This window comes from Saccopteryx bilineata, chromosome 7, assembly GCF_036850765.1.
Source record: "Saccopteryx bilineata isolate mSacBil1 chromosome 7, mSacBil1_pri_phased_curated, whole genome shotgun sequence".
NCBI classification, from domain to species: Eukaryota; Metazoa; Chordata; class Mammalia; order Chiroptera; family Emballonuridae; genus Saccopteryx; species Saccopteryx bilineata.
The window spans coordinates 75,335,142-75,356,533 of NC_089496.1; the positions used below are offsets into that span (position 1 = coordinate 75,335,142).

The 21,392-nt window shown below is 47.4% G+C and overlaps 1 protein-coding gene across 1 annotated transcript in view; it reads left to right on the plus strand.

Annotated features, from left to right (window-relative positions):
- HOMER2 (homer scaffold protein 2) overlaps positions 1 to 8,976 on the plus strand; it is a 78,260-nt gene extending 69,284 nt beyond the window's left edge. The window contains 4 exon segments of the mRNA XM_066238171.1: positions 866 to 1,022; positions 2,923 to 3,033; positions 3,705 to 3,785; positions 4,648 to 8,976. Of these exon segments, the coding sequence (XP_066094268.1) occupies positions 866 to 1,022; positions 2,923 to 3,033; positions 3,705 to 3,785; positions 4,648 to 4,836 (538 nt within the window). The 3' untranslated portion in view covers positions 4,837 to 8,976.
- The last annotated feature ends 12,416 nt before the right edge of the window (positions 8,977 to 21,392 follow it).

Below are 21,392 nucleotides of genomic sequence, written 5' to 3' on the forward strand. Positions count from 1 at the left end.
CCCTCCTGCAGTCCCCACACTGTTGTTTGTATCTGTAAGTTTTTCAAATTTACAGATAATTTTTTTAAAGGCCTTTAGAAGCAGAAGTGCCCTGAGCCAGGCAGCTGAGGTAGAAGCCAGGACATTCTGGGGCTCACGGGGCAAGCTCTGCGTCCCTCAGGCCGTGCGGTACCAGGTTCTGGGCTCCCAGCATCTGAGGGGACCTGACTCCAGTTTGTTTGTTTTTAAAAACATTTTCACTGAACACCTAAGATCAAAGACAAACACAGGTTTTTGTGGTGCAGTGGAGGTGTCCCTCAGACCTGTGTTAGGACCCCAGTTCCACCCGGGGCGGGGGGTGTCCCAGTCAATCTAGATTCCTTTAAAGGCTCTGGGGTGGCACAGGGGACAGTGGGACCATGATCACCTGTTTGTTAAGTCCCTGGCTCCGGCTCCAAGATCGGTGCTGGGAACTCGTCGGAAGGGTGGATGCAGGAGCTCTCTTGAGGTTCTCAGAGGGCCCCTGGTCCAGCCGGCCTTTCAGAACCTCTGTCCATGAGACTCATTGCAGGAAGTAATGGGTCACGTTCTGTGTCAGGGATCAGCTGTAGTCAGAGGGAGGAGCCTTCACTCTGTGGCTCCGTTCCAAGCTTCGTCTCTTCCTTTTCTAAGAAGTCTGTTCTTTTCTAAAGTGATTAGTTAAGAAAATAGCCCTGCAAGGGGACAGGTTCACACCGGAGAGACAGGCCCATCCCTCTGGGCACTTGTTTGTCCAGCCAGCCCACGGGTGGGAGGGGGTGGCAGGGTCCCCTTCCCCAGGCAGGCGGGGGACAGAGGAACAGACAGCATCTGCCTTCCCAGCCCTCACCTCGCCTCTGCCTTGCAGCGCTGCCAACGTGAAGAAATGGGAGATCGAGCTGCAGAGCCTGAGGGAGAGCAACGCCCGGCTGAGCACGGCGCTGCAGGAGTCTGCGACCAGCGTGGAGCAGTGGAAGAGGCAGTTCTCCATCTGCCGCGACGAGAACGACCGGCTGCGGCGCAAGGTGGGCGCAGGGGCCTGCTGGGTGAGCTGCGGGGCTTCATTCCCACCGACAGGGGGAGGACTGCTGCCTTCACCTTTGAGCCTCCCTCCACCTCAACAACTGACCTGTAACTTGTATAGAACCAACTTTTGTCATTCCTGTTGCAAAGGAAGAGAGAGGTAAATGGGGGGCTTCAGCCTGTCCCTTGTGGACAGCCCCCTCTGGTGCCAGCTGTGGGTTAGCTCTGTCTTGCCAATGGCCCTCCCTGGGCATTTGTGGGGCTCCAGTGGGCTAAGATGGAGAAAAGGAATCCAGGAGGTGAGTGAAGAAAAGAGATTCAGGAAATGGAGAGGAGCGTTTGCTCAGAGACCCTGCTGCATGCAGACCTCTATTCCGAACATGTACATGTAGAAGTGAGAAGGAACCTGGCCCTTGAAGTGACAGGTGGGTGGGTGCCAGCCACCGACCGTTGTGGGCCGCGGCTCTCCTCCCTTGACATATGAGCATTCTGATTTTTACAGAATTCCCTGTAGCCTTCCCTGCAGTCATGCACACTCTCTGTAGCTGGGCTGAGTTGATGAGGCAGTTTTGGGTGGCCAGAGAATGCCCGGTTGAGGCCTGAGGTTGCTGTACTGTGTTTTAATGGTCAGCATGTTCACCCCACAGGCCGTGAACAGTCGTTGGTAAGTGTGGGATTAGAGGGGGACATGTCACATTCACACTAGTGTTCAACAGCCTGCCCCTCAGCCCCGGCCTGAGGGGGCCGCTAGAGACCACCACCCCGTTCACCATCTCGCTTGTACAGATGGCACACAAACTGCCTTGTGTCACGTGTTCATTTCGGCGCCTGGTGCTGACAGGGGCACGGGGCCAAGTGCCGACTCTGCACGTCCCCGTCCCTGGCTGGCGAGTCGGCCTGCCAGAGGGATCGACTGCTCTGTCCTTCTCTTCCAAGCAAAGAGCAAGCGCCTGCTCTGCGCCTGGGTGTGAGAACCAGAAGGCAGAGCAGGGCATGGAGGAAGTGCCTGGGAGGAGCGCTGGCTTCCCTGAGAGGAGGCACTGCCAACTTGGTTTCCAGGGTGGAGGCACCTCCAGCAGCTCCTTGGCTCCCAGGGTTGGTGTGGCCCCTTCTGGGAAGTGTCCTCATAAGCAGCCACCCAGGGCGTGCGTCTCCAGGACCGCTGCTGCCATTGTGGGGACCACATCAACGTGGTGCTCTGTCTGCTGTGCGCACACACTTTGACCCCCAGAAACACTCACCATCAGATGGCAGTGCCAGGGATCTCGGCCCTGGCCTTCCTTCTGAGGGTTAGGCTGGGGAGGGCGGGAAAGGTGCACTCTGGGCACTTGCCCCCTCAGCCGGCACTGCTGTCTCCTCCTAGGAAGAGGCCTGCGGGCCAGGCTCCAGTGTGCATCAGTAAGGAAAGGTCATGTTGATTTAAAAACATTTGAAATGTCATCATGTCCCATTTAGTGGCCACTGTCCTACAGTGCTCTGTTGTCTATCCCGCTGGCTTAAACCCTTGAAACAGAATAATTTAGGGCATGATGAAAATGATAGAAAACCATTCTGGGCAAAAGCAGATAGGTTCATGGGACATCCGGACCCTGCTTATGACAGATCCTTAAAGCAACCTAAAGTTTCTGTCCTGGGGCCATGGGAGAAGCCAGAAGTCCAGAGCACCCTAAGGCCAGGTTTTGTGACTTACTTGGCTCTGTTGGTAGGAAGTAAGGCATCTCCTGCCAGAAGGGCAGGCAGCCCCTCGGGGGAGCACTGGAGTTTGATCATAGCCTCGAAGAAACCCAAGTGAGTTAGTTTATGGTTTATCTTAAAAGAAAGCACGAACAGAACTGCGGTGATCTTTTGATTAATGACAAGAGTAAACTAGCATTCCTGCTTCATGTGTGCTGTTTACTCAAGATTGACGAGCTGGAGGAACAGAGCAGCGAGATCAACAGGGAGAAGGAGAAAAACACCCAGCTGAAGATCAGAATCGAAGCGCTGGAATCGGAACTCCGGGAAAAGGAGACGGTGAGTGAACAGCTCTGACAGCGCCCCCTGGTGTCCTCTGGGTCTGTGGGGTGATCTCTGCCCAAGGACACAGCAGGTGACTGTGAGCATGTGACTGGCCCTGGCAGCTGCCTTGGCATCAGCTCAGAGACAGAGCCAAGAGTCACATCAGGGCGCAAATACTCCAGGCCTGTAGCCTCCTCACTGTTTATTATGTGGTCAGTCACTCAGATCCAAGAGGTAGCTGGACCTTGTACCAAACACTTGGAGACTTTTTTAGATGATTTATCATCAAAAGTTGAATTCTGCTGTCAGATGAGTGCAGTGAGGGCCAGCATCATGCAACCATTTATTTTCTGGGGTGGTGCACGACAGCTAAATACACAGATGCTGGAGGCCATAGGCAAGTTACTCAAACTTTCCCGGCCTCAGTTTCCCCATCTACAGAGCAGAAGCCATAAGAATACCTTTCTGCTGTGGCAGGCAGAGCTCATGTGGTGGTGCGTGGAATGCGCTCGGCCCTCCGACTGTGGGATGTGTCTAGTACTAATGTCACCACCTTTCATTTTTGTAAACAGTACAGCTTCCAAAACCTGCTTCCCTTCCAGTATGTGCACAAGTTGTGGGATTTCCAAGAATACATTTGCTCTAACTTGTTTTTATATTCTTTTTCAAATTTCTGTCTCCTATAGGAGTTGAAAGATCTCCGAAAACAAAGTGAAATCATACCTCAGCTCATGTCAGAGTGCGAATACGTCTCAGAGAAGTTAGAGGTAAGGGCGGGGAGCTCAGAGGAGAAGGCATTTGTCATGTCACTCGCTTTCCCGGGCCTCTCCCTCCACACCCAGCAGTGACTGCATGCCGGGTGCCACCTCTGGCCTGGTGAAGACTCGGCAGCATTTGTGTTTCAGCTTTTTCATGTACACAGAGGGGTCCCGTGCCACAGCTGTAGTGCAGGTGCCTGTCTCCAGTCCCCAAAAGGCGCCCCAAAAGCACAGAGGCGGCGAGAGGCAGGAGCAGAAGGAAGGGCTGAGGGTCTGAAACCTGGGTGCTCTTCCACCTGCTACCCCCCAGCCAGCGACCTGGAACATGACCTCGGGGCAGACTGCCCCCATCACTGGCCTCAGATCTCTGACCCACAAAAGGAGGGTTTTAACCTCTTCCCTTAAATCCCAGGGTCTCCTCACTTCAGGAGCTCCATCTGCAGGCACACAGACCCGGTATTAGTACTGGTTAGGGTTCGGGTTATTGAAAAAAAACTGAATGGGCTGCTTCTGACCATTCTGGGACTGGGGCTGAGAATGCCTGGGGCTGGGATGTCAGACTTTCTGTGCTGGGCACTTATAAAAGCGTCAGTAAGTACCGGGCTCCCCATGCAGGCCTCCGAGTGCTGTGTTCTGTAGGAACATCATTCTCCAGGCCAGATGTTGGTCATACACTGTGTCTGTTGGCACCTCTGCCAGAGAGCAGGCAGGAAAGAGGGCCCAGTGAAATGCCCCTTGCCTGGTGTGCTGGAGGACAAACACCTCTGGGGACGCAGCCCCCTGGGAGCACGGACGGTGTGGCTGTAGCAGGTCCTGGCACACGGCTCCGGTCACTGTTCTCCAGACTCTTCTCCTTTCTTTTCGGGTTCAGGCAGCAGAAAAAGACAATCAAAACCTGGAAGACAAAGTGCGTTCGCTGAAGATGGACATTGAGGAGAGTAAATACCGACAGCGCCACCTGAAGGTGGAGTTGAAGAACTTCCTGGAGGTGTTAGACGGGAAGATCGACGACCTGCACGACTTCCGCCGAGGCCTCTCCAAGCTGGGCACTGACAACTAGGGTGGCACCGGGCCCCCAGGAGTCCCAGGTGTGTGCCCGACACAGACAGGACGGGACGTCCTCCTGTGGGTGTTGCTTCTGTAAATGCAGGCGCGTTGGTCGTGTTTCCAGACCAGCTGTGCGGTCCACTCCCTCATCTCCAGAATAGAAATCTCTCGCTTCTCCAGCCTCTCGAGGTTGTGGGCAACTGGAAGATTCTGACTCAGGAATCCCGAACTAGGTCTACCTTAAATGTTTACGCAGTCAGGGCAGGGATGTTTATATCTTTCTTAAGGGTTGTTGCAACCATATGAACTGAAATAAGTTTTCTAATCTAAATATGAATATCCTTTACACCTCCTTCTTTAAAATAGCATTTGGAGTATTTGAATATCCACCAGGTGCCCTCGTGTGGGGCGTGGAGGTAGGGAATTCCCTCTCGGTAAGCATCCCAGGCGCTTGGGAACAGCCACTCAGCAGACTGGGCAGAGAAAGAAGACGAGCTTCCTGTAGGCGCACTTCCGGCCTGCCCGTTTGTAAGGTTGTGACAGTGCTCCTTTCTTGGTTTTTATTTCTGAGCCGATTGTTGTGCTGTGGGAACAGCATGCAGTGAGGGTGCCTAGCACAGTGCCTGGCACAAAGTAGGTGCTTAATAAATACTTGTTCAATTAAAATATATAAACAGAATTTAGTGTTTTAATGACACCCCAGCAGTCTCTGTGGAGCAGACCAGTGTCTTGGTGCCCTGGGTCATTATCAGACATGAATGCGCTTATGTGGTCAAACCCATAGTTTGGCTTGGTGACCTGTGGCAGGGAGAGGGGCAGGGGAGACTGCAGAAGTTGGTCTGAGTCCTCCCCCGACACCCGGAGCCCATCTGTGGTGCTCTGCCCCTGGGGCCTCTGACACTGGGACTCTTGGCCTTGGAGAGAGAGGTGTGCTTCCCAGGTCTGCCTGTCTCTCTTAGTTCCTGCTAAGGGAGGGACTGGAGCCACAAGCCCCTCCTCTCTTAGAGTTTCTCAGGAGGCGTGTTGGGTGCTATTGGAATCTTTCATTGAGAGGAACTGCCCCAAGCCTGGCAACATTTATTGAACCCTGGTTGTAGGCGTGTCTAAATGCCTCGAGGAGAGGAGGAGCCTTTGTGCTCCTCCCCCACTTTGAGAACCGTGAAGAGAGCTTCCCCTTCTGGAAGGATTTTCTCACTCGGGTAGAATTTCTCCCTGCTGGGTTTGGATAAATGATAAAACAACCTGAGGAAGGGTAGGCCCCCACAGATGTGAGCCGGGCCCTGAGGTGCGTTTACAAGTCCTGCTGCTCTCCATGTAGCTGAGACCCTCTGGGCAGGGAGGTCTTATTTGGGGTGGAGAAGGAACATGAAGGCACTTTGGGGGAGACCCCACAGGCTGAGTGGGTGGGTGGTTGAGAGCAGGGCGCACAGAGAGGCAGCGCGCGGTCAGCTCTCTTGCTGATTTGAAATAAGGCACCACTGGCCCTGCCCTTTCCCCAGAGCCCCAGCTGGTTCTCAGGACAGTTAGTGGCAGCTCCTTAGTGGCTGAGCCAGGAGACTAGAGAGCAGGGCTGGCCCTGAGCTGGACCTGTAGCCCAGCCATGGGATAACAGGTTCTTCTCGGGCCAGGTCAGTGGGCGCACGGCTGCCCAGAAGCAGTGGACACCGGAGTCCAAAACCACAGCAGGGGGCTCCTGATGCCCACCACCCCTATCAGGTGGCTTGTTCATCTAGAAGGGGCCGTCTCGACTGACAGGAGCAAGCTCAGGCAGCATATTCATAATAGTGATGACTGCAGAAAGCAGCAGACGTGGTAGTTGCCATGGTGGCTGCTGCGTCCTTGTGTCCGTGATCCCCGCTCACGGATCCAGGAGGAGTTTGGTGATCGCCCGTAGGTAGCGGGTGAGCTTAGATCCCCATGCTGGGCGGCTTGTCCGCACTTACACGGTCAGCTCAGGAGCTGACAGCGCCGGGCTCTCCGACGGGGAAGGTAAGTTGGGGAAAGCACAGCTTCACAAAGCACTGGACTTCTCATTCCTCTGCTTTTCTCTAGAGATCTTGATGTTTCTTCATTTACTTCCTTCTAAGAAAAATGACCCGGAGACAACCTGAAAGTCAATTGAGAGACTGGCCTTGTCTGACAGCCACTGGCTCGGTGAGGGTGGACTCGGTCTAATGAAAATGACCGCTGAACTTATCCTGGTTTTCACTGAGCCAGTATAACATGTCCTCACTTACCAGGACGTCGTCTGCAGGCCCAGCACTGATGTCCTTTGGTTGTCATTGTCTTAAGCCGGGGCAGGCAGAATAGGAGCCTTTCACTCATGAACATGCAGCCACATTACACTGCTGGATGGTGTAGGGCCAGGAATCTGACATTCTCCAGTAAAGACCCAACTGGATGCATTGCAAGGCTGAGTGGCGAATGGGGGCGAGCGCCCCCTAGTGTCCAGTAAATGGAAAACCACCCAAGAGGCATGTTGGGCCAGATGGCCAGGCCTTGAAGTGAAAGAGAACCAGTTGTCCACACGAGACCTGAAACGTGTGTGTACATCACTTCCATTATCACCTGCATGCTGTCACTTTAGACCTCAACAGGGGAGAGGACCAGGCAGAGATCATTATCCCTATTTTGTAGACAGGAGGCAGAGACAGAAAAGTGACATGCCCAAGGTCACCAGGTAGTGAGTGGCAGCGTGGGCTTTGCATCCAGGTGTCCTGGACCTTGGTCTGGAACCTTTCTACTAGCCCTGCGGCCATTCTCCCTTTGGGCACCCTTGGGGCCAAGAAAACAATTCTCCGTGTTCTGATAAGAGCACACCCTGCAGTCACACTGTTTCAACATAGGTCTGCAGCCACTGACAGTATACAAACGAGTGAGTCACAATTGGAGGATTCTGGTTTTGCAGAGATCTTTCTAAGAGAGTATTGGTCAAAATGTTGTCTGTGCTCTGAGAGGCTAGATCTGTGATGGACTGTTTTGAGTTCTTGGTTTATGGCTTTCGTGGAGGCAACGGTACCTTCAAGACAGGTGGGGGGCCCTGAGGCCGCAGAGCAGTGACTGAGTTCTGGGGGGGATTGTCACCCGCTGCCCGCCCCCTTCCCAGACAGGACCTGCCTCTGCACGGGGAACAGCCTGCTCAGTGGGCAGAGCAAGGTGAACTGTCCACAGTGGGCAGAGCAAGGTGAACTGTCCACAGTGGGCAGTTAGCCTCCAGCCTCCTCGTGGACTTCTCCAGACTCAGCCAGCCACGAGTGCAGCCTTTAGGATGGTGGTGTACTTACTCATGACTGCTGTGTAGTCGTTTGACACGAACCCTCAAGCCGAGCTGGAACAGGACATAGTTAATGTGCTGCCAAGGAGCACTGCCACCAGCCCACTTAAAAAGAGTCCTTTCTGTAAGAAAATCTGCTCTCCTCTAGAGCTGACCACTAGGCATGCCAGGGACCTCATGGCGCTCTCCTGTGTGGCCAGGTGCACTCTCAGAAGGAAGGCAGCCGTGATGTGACTTAAGAGAGTCCTTGAAGAGGGAGCCAGCTGCCGCTCTTTCTAATCATCAGAAGCAGGTTGTGCCATCCAGCCTTCTAAAAGTTATGATTCTTTTGATCATGTGAAATGTCACTGGATTTTGAAGTGCTGATGGTTTAAACTAGAAGCTTGCAAATCAATATTCATATATATTTTTAAATGGTTGCATGGTTTAAAGGGATTATGATGACTACATGGTTTCCCCCCAAAAAATATGGTCTAGGGATGGCGGGGGTGACGGCATGGAGGAGTAATCCTGTAGAGAAATGTGCTTTACTTCCCGCCCTTTCCATACGCCTGTCTCAGGAAGATGGGTTTTCTAGTTCCCCTTTAAAACGCTAGCCAGGCGAGAGTGTGACTTTGCTAAGAATCTGATGAAATGGTCTAGTGAATTTAGGGCTGTGTGTGTGTGTGTGTGTGTGTGTGTGTGTGTGTGTGTGTGTTGGGGGAGGAGGTAGCAAAAGCAATTAGAACAAACAATATTTTCAATTAAAAATATGTACAGCTAAGAGGAGTCTTTAGTAACATTGGTGTGATTTTATCTGTTGTGAAATCCATTGATGAGAAGAGTTTGTGGGAGGTCTTTTGTTTCAAGTGGAATTGTACAGTGCCCTACTCTCTTTGATGATGCAGAGCCTTGTGAAGAGTGGTCCTCCAGGCCACATAGACCCCTGGTGCACCTGGCAGGAGCCCAGAGAAACCATGCTGGAGTCCAGACTGTCGGACATTTTGGCAGATGATTGACAGGTCTGATGATTTGCAGCTGTGGGAAATGTGTTACTACTTTGACCCTGTTGTACCACGTTTAATATATATAAAGTCCTGACTTTAAATACTGCTCACAAAAATTAGGGGATATTTCAAAATAAATGTGAAGTGATAAAAAAAGAAAAAAAGAAGCATTTAAATTTTTTTGTTAAACAAGAACTTCAGAAAAGCAAACGATAAGTCAAAGAAAGTTGTTCGATTATGCAAATGAATGCAAAACCAACTTTTATTTCATTGGTGAAAACGCACTGTACAAAAGGCTGAAAGTACTGGAGTGTCTGCACGTTCCCTGATCTTGAAAGTGCACATCCTACAACTTCCCACCCTTGCAACGCCCCTGCAACACAATATGCCTGAATGCGAACCCTGGAGAGTCATAGGATGTCTTGAAGCTGGTCAAACACAGACGACAGTGGCAATAGCACCTGGAACATCCCAAAGCATGATTAGCAGACTGTGGAACCGCTTTCAAGAGACTGGCCAGTACGAAGAAGATGAGGGCAGGGTCGCCCATCTGCCACAACAGCAGGAGATGACCACTACTTGACCTTACTGACAAGAAGAAACAGGTGCAGCAACGCAACAGAGCTGCGGGGACAGTTTCTTGCTGCCACTAGACGACGGATATGCACCCAGACCATATGAAATCGGCTCCAGCGTGTTGGGCCACATGCCTGGCAACTAATGGTGTGCATTCCGTTATCTGCTGAGCACCGTAGAACCCGTAGAAGGTGGGCTGATGAGCATGGTCATTGGATCCGAGATGAGTGGTCAACTGTCCTCTTCTCTGATGAGTCATGGTTCAGTCTGCAGCCTGACAATCATCATGTCCTGATCTGGCGTGAATGAGGAACATAGGAGAATCCACGTTTTATGCGAGAAAGGGACTCCTTCGGTGGTGGTGGAATCAAATCATGGTGTGGGCTGGCATCACTATTGGTGGTCGTACCGACCTCCACGTCATCAGAAATGGATCGCTGACTGCTGTCAGATATCGAGATGAGGTCCTGCACCCTTTAGTGGTTCCCTATGCTGGGGCAGTTGGAAACAACTTTCTTTTCATGGACGATAATGCAAGGCCCCAACATGTACATCTCGCCAGCAATGTGCTTCAGGAGGCAGGAATCGAGCGCACAGATTGGCCTTCACGTTCTCCAGACCTGAATCCCATTGAACGTGCTTGGGATACCCTGGGAAGCCGTCTCACAAACTGTACAGTGGCTCCCACAACACTTCTTGGCTGGAAGTTTCCCTGGAGCAAGAGTGGCAAAGGATCCCACAAGAACTGCTGGACAGTCTGATCCTGTCCATGCCCCATCGCCGTCAGTGTTTTGGCAGTCCCTGGGTGACCATACACCCTACTGGACAGTCAGTGTGTGGCACTCTCGTCCAGTTTGACATGCTTCTGCTCAGCCCCACCAATATGTCACTTGCTACTCAATCAGGATAATTGAGTTTGCATCTCATTTGCACAATCAAACAATTTTCTTTGACTTGTCGTTTGCTTTTCAGATGTTCTTGTATAATAAAAAAAAAATCAAATGCTTTTTTTTATTACTTCATAGTCATTTTGAAATATCCCCTAATTTTTGTGAGCAGTATAAATTGTTGTAGCAATGTCTTATGATGTGACAGGCAATTAGGCATTTCTTGCATCAAATGTAAGAATTTAATGATTAGGATGAAGTGGACAAGTGAATTTTCCCAAGGTGATCAGGTTTTTTTTCCTTTTTTAAATACTTTTTTGGTACATAGATAATATATACTTTTTTTTTAAAGAAACTACAGATGAGTGAAAGAAAAAAATCACCTGTTTTACACCATCTGATTATAACCACTGTTAACATTTTGGTATATATCTTTTCAGACTTTTATTCTATGCCTGTATATTTGTTTTAGTGCTTTTAAAATGAAATACAATCATACATACTGTTTTGCAGCTTGCTTTTTTCTTTTTAGCACTATATTGTGGATATATTCCTATTTTAGTAATATGTGATTTCATCATTTTCAACACCTTTGTAGATTGTACCTTGGACACTTAGGTTGTTTCCAATTTTTTACTATTATGGTTAAGGATATGATGAAATCCTTTCTTCTGACATATTTGTGAACTCTTCAGAATATTTACTTAGGATGATTTTCTGCAGTTGGACTCGCTGCCTCAAAGGTGTGGCAAGCAGTACAAGCACTCTGTGTCCACTCCTTCCCTTCCTGTGCATGCAGGAGATTCCACTCTCAGGCCCCTTCGTCAGGGTCCTTTAATTCTGGCCAACGAAACACGAGCAGAGTGACATGTGACACTTTCAGGCTATGGCTGTGAAATGTCATGTGCAGTCAGTCCTCCAGTCCCCGTTCCTTCCACAAATGGTGATGTCCTAGGGACAGAGCCTTTGTCAGCCCGGGTCCCTGAGTGACTGTGTGGAGCAGCCCCAGTCACCCTCCATGATACCCGCACCTGCCTGTCTGCATGGACATGTGGTGTGAATAAAGAATAAGTTGGCCCTGGCAGAGTGGTTCAGTGGATAGAGCATTGTCCCAGCATGCCAAGGTCGTAGGTTTGATTGCTGTTCAGGGCACGTATGAGAAGCAACCAATGAATGCACAACTAATTGGAACAACTGAGTGGAACAGTGAGTTGATGCTTCTCTCTCTCTCTCTCTCTCTTTCTCCCTCCCCCCCATACTTTTTCTCCCTCTCTCAAATCAATGGAAAACATTTATTTTTAAAAAGAATAACCTTAAGTGTGACACCACTGGGATTTCAGGGTTAATTTATCCCTGCAACATAACATACTCTATCCTGACTAACAATAAAAAGGTGTGCACATTTTTATGACTCTTAATATATAAAGATATTGCCTCAAGCTGCCTTCCAGAAAGAGGATACCCAGTTGTGCTCCCACCAGCAATGTGTGAGAATGTCTTGCTCCCTCTTTAACACTGGTGTCGCTCTGGGGCTGGAGGGCTAATTTTCACATGCATTTTTTTTGTGTGTGTATTTTTCTGAAGCTGGAAACGGGGAGAGACAGTCAGACAGACTCCCGCATGCGCCCGACCGGGATCCACCCGGCAGGCCCACCAGGGGTGACGCTCTGCCCACCAGGGGGCTTCACATGCATTTTTAAAATTAAAATGAGACTCTCACTAGCAAAAATATTTATTGGATGATATTCTTCTGTCGTTTACCTATTCATTTCCTCTGGCCAATTTTTTCATAATGTGTTTAACTAACCCATTTATTTCTATGAGGTTTTTTCCCCCATGAATATTATTTTAAAAATTAGTTGTTTGGGCCTGACCAGGCGGTGGCGCAGTGGATAGAGCGTTGGACTGGGATGCGGAAGACCCAGGTTCGAGACCCCGAGGTCACCAGCTTGAGCGCGGGCTCATCTGGTTTGAGCAAAAGCCCACCAGCGTGAACCCAAGGTCGGTGGCTCCAGCCAGGGGTTACTCAGTCTGCTGAAGGCCCATGGTCAAGGCACATATGAGAAAGCAATCAATGAACAACCAAGGTGTTGCAACACGCAATGAAAAATTAATGCTTGATGCTTTTCATCTCTCTCCGTTCCTGTCTGTCTGTCCCTGTCTATCCCTCTCTCTGACTTACTCTCTGTCTCTGTAAAAAAAAAAAAAAAAAAAAATAGTTGTTTGTATGGTATTTAAAAAATATTCAGACATTGAAAAACACTTTTTAGTCAACTGTCTTTTCCTTTATAGTTTTTACCTTTGCCACCATATTTATGAGGATCTTTCTGATTCTAATTCCAAGATTGTATAAATATTCACCAAGTAATTACTTTTGTACTTTTATTGTTTTTTAAACAATTAAATCTGTGATTCATCTGCACTTTATTTTCTAACTTGCCGTAACATTTCTTTTGGGAAATCTCTCCTTTCTCTACTGATATGAAGTCCCATTTTTACTGCATAGCCTTTTTCTTTTCTTTTTTTTTTTTTTTGACAGAGACAGAGAAAGGGACAGATAGGGGCAGACAGGAAGGGAGAGAGATGAGAAGCTTCAAGTCTTCGTTGCGGCACCTTAGTTGTTCATTGATTGCTTTCTCATATGTGCCTTGATGGGGGGGGGTGACCCTTGTTCAAGCCAGCGACCTTGGGCTCAAGCTGGTGAGCCTTGCTCAAACCAGATGAGTCTGCACTCAAGCTGGTGACCTCGGGGTTTCGAACCTAGGTCCTCCACATCCCAGTCTGACACTCTATCCTCACGATGGCAAACCTATGACACGCGTGTCAGCACTGACACACGTAGACATTTTTGATGACACGCAGCTGCATACCGGAGAAGTATGGGGCCTCATGCTGAGAAGGATGTTTCATTCTCGGCTCCTGCATGGCCAGATGCAGGAGCCGAGGATAAAACATTTGCTGTAGGCCCTGGCCGGTTTGCTCAGTGGTGGAGCATCGGCCTGGCGTGCGGAAGTCCCGGGTTCGATTCCCGGCCAGGGCACACAGGAGAAGCGCCCATTTGCTTCTCCACCCCTCCCCCTCTCCTTCCTCTCTGTCTCTTTCTTACCCTCCTGTAGCCGAGGCTCCATTGGAGCAAAGTTGGCCCGGGCACTGAGGATGGCTCTATGGCCTCTGCCTCAGGCGCTAGAGTGGCTCTGGTTGCAACAGAGTGATGCCCCAGATGGGCAGAGCATCGCCCCCTAGTGGGCAGAGCATCGCCCCCTGGTGGGCGTGCCGGGTGGATCCCGGTCGGGTGCATGTGGGAGTCTGTCTGACTGCTTCCCCGTTTCCAGCTTCGGAAAAATACAGAAGAAAAAAAAAACATTTGCTGTAGTGTAAACACTCTGCTGGAGGTCTGTAGGCCAAAACAACAGAACTCTGGCACAGAGCGTCTAGTTCTGGGACTTCCGGTTAGGCCGTTAGGGGAACTTTGACCTCACTTCCAGCTGGCGGAGCAGGGAGCCGGGAATGCTGTGGGGGACGCATCTCTGGGGGCCCTGTGATCGCCATTACCAGCAACCACATAACCACAGCAACCATCATCCAATCTACTGTTCTGTGGTGTCGTGGATTTCTAATTGACCGTCATTACTAAGATAAGTGAGGGGGAGGCTGGGAGAGGCGAGGGCCTGTGCTATGGGTGCCGTTTCCCGCCATTAGAAATAGCGGCAGCCATCTTCATTTACCTAAGATGCAACTTGTAGAATTTCAAGACAGCACCTGGGCTCAGGTGTTTGTCGACTTGAGGTCAAAGCTTAAGAATCTGGAAAGGTGCCGCTTGGAGAATCAAGAGGAGTGCCACTCCGAACAGGAAATTTGGTGCGCCTGGAACCGATTATCAGACACTTTTAGCACCCTGAAAGATATAGCAATGGCTTTACTCACAATTTTTCCTTCTACGTACTTTTGTGAGACCTTATTCTCAGCATTAAATAATATCAAAACCAACAAAAGAAACAGATTTACAGATAAAATTAGTAGCGCTTGCTTGGGCTTGAAGTGTACAAAATACCAACCTTCAATTGAAGATTTAGCCAATGAAATTCAGCAACAAAAAAGTCACTAATAGGCAGGTTAGTTAAAGAATTCCCCCTCCCCCTCACTTATCTTAGTTCATGGCACCCCACACAAGTTAAATAATATCAAGACCAACAAAAGAAACTGATTGACAGATGAACAAAGAAGTCACTAAGCAGGTAAGTTAAATAATTAGTTTTTGGTTTATTAAATACAGTTATATATTACAATTATACATTTTTGTTATTTAAACTATAAATATCGTGAAATTATGGGTTTTTTCTCGAAGTGACACATCACCCAAGTTATGCTTGGTTTTTTGGCGAATTTTGACACCAAAAGCTCAAAAGATTGCATCACTGCTCTACCCACTGCACCACTACCTGGTCAGGTTGAATAGCCAATTCTTAGGTAGCCTTCCCTGTGCTTCTGCTGTGGTCTGCCGCCTGCATCCTGGCACTGGGCCCACTTTCTGATTGTCATGAGTGTAGACTATGTGTCCCAATTAACTAAATTTTCAAAGAAGTTTCCTAGTAGTTTTTGTATGTTGATATTTCTGAAAGAAAGTTGGGGTCATTTTATCATGTTTAGATTTGGAAATTGGATTGTATAAAATGTATAGGTTACTCTCTAGAGAATTAACATCTTTATAATTAACCTTTCATTTCAGTAAATTTATAAAGAATTATGTTTCTCAGTATATTTTTTCTGGTTATCGGTAATTTTTGTATTTGTGGTTACTATAATGAGACCTGCAACTGCTTATTGTTCATTTAAGAGTACACCACTACTTTTTTTTAATGAAAACTAAATCTATCGCTTTTCAATTTGAAATATTAAGATTGTATAAATGTAAATCTTATGAAAAAACATAATGTAGAAATTGTTTATTTTTTTTTTACAGAGACAGAGAGTGAGTCAGAGAGAGGGATAGACAGGGACAGACAGACAGGAGTGGAGAGAGATGGGAAGCATCAATCATTAGTTTTTCGTTGCACATTGCGACACGTTAGTTGTTCATTGATTGCTTTCTCATATGTGCCTTGACCGCGGGTCTTCAGCAGACCGAGTAACCCCTTCCTGGAGCCAGCGACCTTGGGTCCAAGCTGCTGAGCTTTTTGCTCTAACCAGATGAGCCCGCGCTCAAGCTGGCGACCTCGGGGTCTCGAACCTGGGTCCTCTGCATCCCAGTCCAACGCTCTATCCACTGCGCCACCACCTGGTCAGGCCATAATGTAGAAATTGAAAGTCCCTCATGATTAAAATCCCTCTGCTCCAAGATAATCAACAATTAATGTATGATATATTCTTCACATTTTTTTTTCTAAAACACAGCTTATTGTTTTGACCACACAATACAGCCTTTCTGCTAGTGCATGTTTTACTTGGCAATAGATCGTGGGCATCATCCTATGTAATTCATAGTCAGTCTACCTCGTTCTTCTTAACTCGGCACAGAGTAGTAATAGTTCACCAATTTATTTAACTTGGTGATTGCTATGTGCTTATTTTGTAACTAGCCAATTACTGAATTCTCTTTCATACTAATAGTTTTGTTGTGTTATTGTTAATTATTTTGCTTTTCATAGGTAGATTAATAGTTGTGGGTAGTGATGATAATTTTACTTCCCTACTTTTCATAATCTTATTTCACTTCCTTATCTCATTGACCAGCACTTTTAGAATGTTAAATAACATATATATAAGCCCTGGCCGGTTGGCTCAGCGGTAGAGCGTCGGCCTAGCGTGCGGAGGACCCGGGTTCGATTCCCGGCCAGGGCACACAGGAGAAGCGCCCATTTGCTTCTCCACCCCTCCGCCACGCCTTCCTCTCTGTCTCTCTCTTCCCCTCCCGCAGCCAAGGCTCCATTGGAGCAAAAATGGCCCGGGCGCTGGGGATGGCTCTGTGGCCTCTGCCTCAGGCGCTATAGTGGCTCTGGTCGCAACATGGTGAGCATCGCCCCCTGGTGGGCAGAGCGTCGCCCCATGGTGGGCGTGCCGGGTGGATCCCGGTCGGGCGCATGCGGGAGTCTGTCTGACTGTCTCTCCCTGTTTCCAGCTTCAGGAAAAAAAATAAAAATAAATAAATAAATAAAAATAACATATATAATTGTGCACATTTATATAATTGTGCTGGTATTATATGTATGTCTTCTTTATAAAGTTTTTTTTTAAACTTAGCGAGATTACCTCTAGTATTTCTCCAAAATTATAAATTTGAATCTTAATTCTTAATATTTGAATTTGTTTATTAAAGTTATACCCCTCTCTAGTGTGCTAAAAGAATTATCAGTAATAATGTTAGAATTTTAGTAATACCTTTTCTCACATCTGTCAAGATCATCGAGTGGTTGTTTTTTATCATGACTTAAGATAAATCATTTTGGACCTGGCTGGTTGGCTTAGTAGTAGAGCACTGACCCAGGGTGTGGAAATCCCAGGTTCGATTCCCAGTCACAGGTCGGGGTACCTGCCGGAGTCTGTCTCTCTATCTCCCCTCCTCTCACTTAAATTAAAAAAAAAAAAAAGATGAATCACTGTAATAAATTTGCTCATGGTAAGCCCTCCTTGCATTTTTAGAAAACCCTGATTTAGTTGTGGCATATCATTCTTTTAATGTATATCCCCACTCAAGTGTTAACAGTGGTTATTTATGATGGGTTGGTTATGGTAGGTTTTTGTGTTCTTATCTGTATTTTCTGATTTTTCTACAAGGTTCATATATTGTGTAATAAAAATAAGAGCTTTAAAATAAGAAAAATATTCTGGATTTGGTTTGCTCATATTATTTTGGAATTTTTATATATTAAAATGAATAATTGTATAATTTTTTCCCCTGGTGTCTCAGTTGGGTATGGTGTTTGGTTTATATTAACATTAAAAAGACAAAAAAAAAAAAAAAGAACACAAAACTTGGGAAATTCTCTTTTTTCTATGCCCTGGAATGATTTAAATAATATTTAGAATTTTTTTGCTCCTTGAAGTTTTTATAACATGTATAAAATTGTCTAAGTCTAGTGCCTTTTTAGGAAATAATCTTTGGCAATTTTTCCAGTGTTTTCCATACTCATAGGTCTCTTCAAACTTTCTTCCTATTCTGTAAGTTTTTGTCCATTTAAATTTCCTAAATTATGATTCTGTTAAGATTTTCAGATTTGCTAGCATGAAGTTGTTGTATTTCCTATTCCCATTCTTTATGTTGGATGACATGCTGTCCTTTATTCTGATGAGTTTTTCCAGAATTAGTCTGTTTTATCAGTCTTTACAAGGACACCACTCTGAGACTTATACCTTAATTTATTGTTTTACCATTTTATTATTTTTTGGTTTTTGCTCTTACTAATTTTTCCTTCATTTTATTATTTTTTTACCTTCTTAATGAATACCACTTTAACTTTTCTTGTTTAATAATAGCTGCAGTTACTAGTAATTGTAAATTTATGACTTTTCTTCTGAATATGTTTTTATACATATCCCTAAAATTTTTAGATATGGTGTTATAAATAATTTCAGATTTCACTTTATTTTTTACTGAAGAGTTATTTGAAATTATACTTTTTCATTTCCAGACAGTTCAATATTTGTTGTTGTTTTTAACATTTGCTGTAAATTTCTGGTTTTACTGCCTTGCTGTCAAAGAGGGTATGGCCTGTACAATTTCTGCATTTTGGAATTTATTTATGTTTTCTGAGGACCTAACAAATTGTTAATTGTAATAAATACTCCCAGGAAACTCCAAATGAAGATATATTCTCTAAAGGGAACAAAATTCAATCTATATGTACTAATTTGATCTTATTAATTATAATATTATGGACATTGAATTTTTACTTGAGTCATTAAAAATTAAGGAAAGTATGTTCACCTCCCACTACTATTGTATTTCTGTTTATTCCTCTTGTGTTTCTACAGTTTTTACTTTATGTGTTTCAGTATGATGTTACTTGCCAAATTCTCTTTTTATAGTTAAGAGAAAGGTGTTTTTTTTCCTTTAAAGACTTGCATATCTTTACCTGCTTTTGTTGTTTGTCAAAATACATAGTTCAAATGTTTGTGTCTCTTTTTAAGTCAACAAAAATCTTTTAGAAGCCATTTTGTCTTAAGAAGATATTTTGAAAGCTCTCAGTCGCCCCAAGGATAGGTTGACATTCTTCAGGGCCATGAGCAAAGACGGCACTGTGGGTGGAGTCACACACACATGCCTTGGGAAGAGAAAGAAGGATTTTGAGTATGTCACATTCCCGACTCCTGCTTTGGGACTGCCCCATGCTCAGGTAAGCTTAGGGTTCACCTGCCCTTCAGCTGGTCACATTCTGCCTCCTTAGGGCTGATACAAAGACTCTTCTCAACCCAAGAGCCATTGTTCTAATGTGGGCTCGTCTTCCAAGCAGAGAGCAGCAGAGAGTGTATGCTCATGTTCCTGGCTCTTGAGGGAAAAGCTAATCTCAGAGACTCCTTCTACCAGAAGAGAGTTTTCCAGAGATGTCTGAACGGATAATTCACATGGCAGAGTCTGTGCTGGGCAAAGAACCAACTTTTCCCAAACACATGTAGGAGGTATGACTCAACCCACCGCTCAGGGGTGAAAGAAATATGGTCTCTGTTTTTCCTTCATTCAAGTTCATAGTTCATATCTATTTTGAGTCTCCATTCTACCAGGCTCATGCCTGGTAGACGTAAGTCTTCAAAGCATCTTGGGAGCTTATATATTCCAAATTGTCAGGGGGGAGAGGGGTCATTTCTGCTGAGATGGCTCCTGCCCCGCCCCAGCCTGCTGTAACTCTCCACCACGAGCATGCTCACATGCTTGGGGTACAAGAATCACTCGGGTGTGTGCAACTCTCAGGAGTCTGTCGTGGGCCCCCTCTGCAGCCACCCGATTGACAGCAAGAGGTTGGATAGAGGGTGATTTAACTTGCTTCTTGCATAGTGTCTTGTGTGTCTCCTCTCTCCAGCACTGCCCCTGCCTCTTCTCACTCCAGGATCTCCTCGGCTCCTGGTTCCTCTTACGTAAAGCGCCAGAGGCCTTTTCCTGAAGCTTGGGCCAGATCGGGTTGCGGCCCTATCTCTCCATCTCTCCCGTCCTTCAGCCCCACCTCCGCGAGGCCAGACCAGTTGCCTCCCCAGACCTGCCCTTGCCTGGCTGTCTCATTTCTGCTCTTCCTGCTCCTGCCTTTGCCACAGCCTGAAATCCTTTCCCTGCTCCAGTCTCATTCCTCTTCTTAGGCCTAAATTGAAGGCCTTGCCTTCAGGATTAAAATCAGTGACACCCAGGGGACCTCTCTCGTGCTTCCAACATAACTCTTTTCACACTCACAGCATTAACCTGTGGGTTCATCTCACAAATATTTCTTGAGCACCTTTATGCCCAGGCCCTGGGAACACAAAAGTGCAAAGACACAGATGTCCACAAATCTATTACCTTCCAGTGGAGAGGCGAGACGGTATGTTGCAGGTGCGAATGGGACTCAGCTGATGGGCCTTTATTTGTCCCCTTAAGCAGGGTCCTTACAGGTGGCCAAGAACAGGGGCCTGAGCTCACCCCAGGTCCCTCTGAAGACCTGTGAGATCTCAGGCTTCAGGACTCATGGCCTTGGGAGGAACCCGCAGTGACTCTAAGTACCCCCGCCTCGCTCCTCCTGTAATGCAGCCCTCCACTGCCTGTCTGTGTGTGATGTTTTTCGAAGGACGGTCTGCATGCCAGCTGTCTGGGGCTGCCAGCCGCCTCAGAGAAACCTCCTGGATTCGGGCCAGGAGTCTAGGCCAGTATGTAGTCTAATGGCCTCCTTTTGCTTGACAGGATGATGGCTCCTCAAAGATGTCTACCCCCTCACCCCTGAAATCTGTGAATATGTTCCCTTACATAGCAGACAGGCCCTTGGCTATGTGATTAAGGTTACGGACCTTCAGATGGGGAGACTATCCTGGGTTATCTGGGGGCCCAATCTAATGACATGAGTTCTTAAAAGTACTGAACCTTTCCTAGCCGGGGTCAGAAAGCGATACAATGGAATAGTCAGAGAGATGTCATGTTGCTGGCTTTGAAGATAGAGAAAGGGGCCACAAGCCAAGGCAATCAGGCAGGCTCTACAAACTGGAAAAGGCAAGAAAATAGCTTCTCCCCTAGATCCTTCAGAAAGGAATGCAGCCCTGCCAACTCCTTAATATTAGCCCAGTGAGACCCACATCAACCTCGGACCTATAGAAAGGCAAGATAATAAACCGGTTTGTTAATGTAGCAATAGAAAACCAGAAAAATACAAAAAAAAAAAACCCCAAAAAACCCTGAATTTGGCCCTGGCCGGTTGGCTCAGCGGTAGAGCGTCGGCCTGGCGTGCGGGGGACCCAGGTTCGATTCCCGGCCAGGGCACACAGGAGAAGCGCCCATTTGCTTCTCCACCCCCAACCCCTCCTTCCTCTCTGTCTCTCTCTTCCCCTCCCGCAGCCAAGGCTCCATTGGAGCAAAGATGACCCGGGCACTGGGGATGGCTCCTTGGCCTCTGCCCCAGGCGCTAGAGTGGCTCTGGTCGCAGCAGAGCGACGCCCCGGAGGGGCAGAGCATCGCCCCCTGGTGGGCAGAGCGTCGCCCCTGGTGGGCGTGCCGGGTGGATCCCGGTCGGGCGCATGCGGGAGTCTGTCTGTCTCTCCCCATTTCCGGCTTCAGAAAAATACAAAAAAAAAAAAAAACAAACAAACAAACAAAAAAAACAAACCCTGAATTTACAATAATTAAAGTCCAGCCAAGTTCTGATTTTCTATTTTTAAAAATGATCATGTTCGCTCCAGAGAA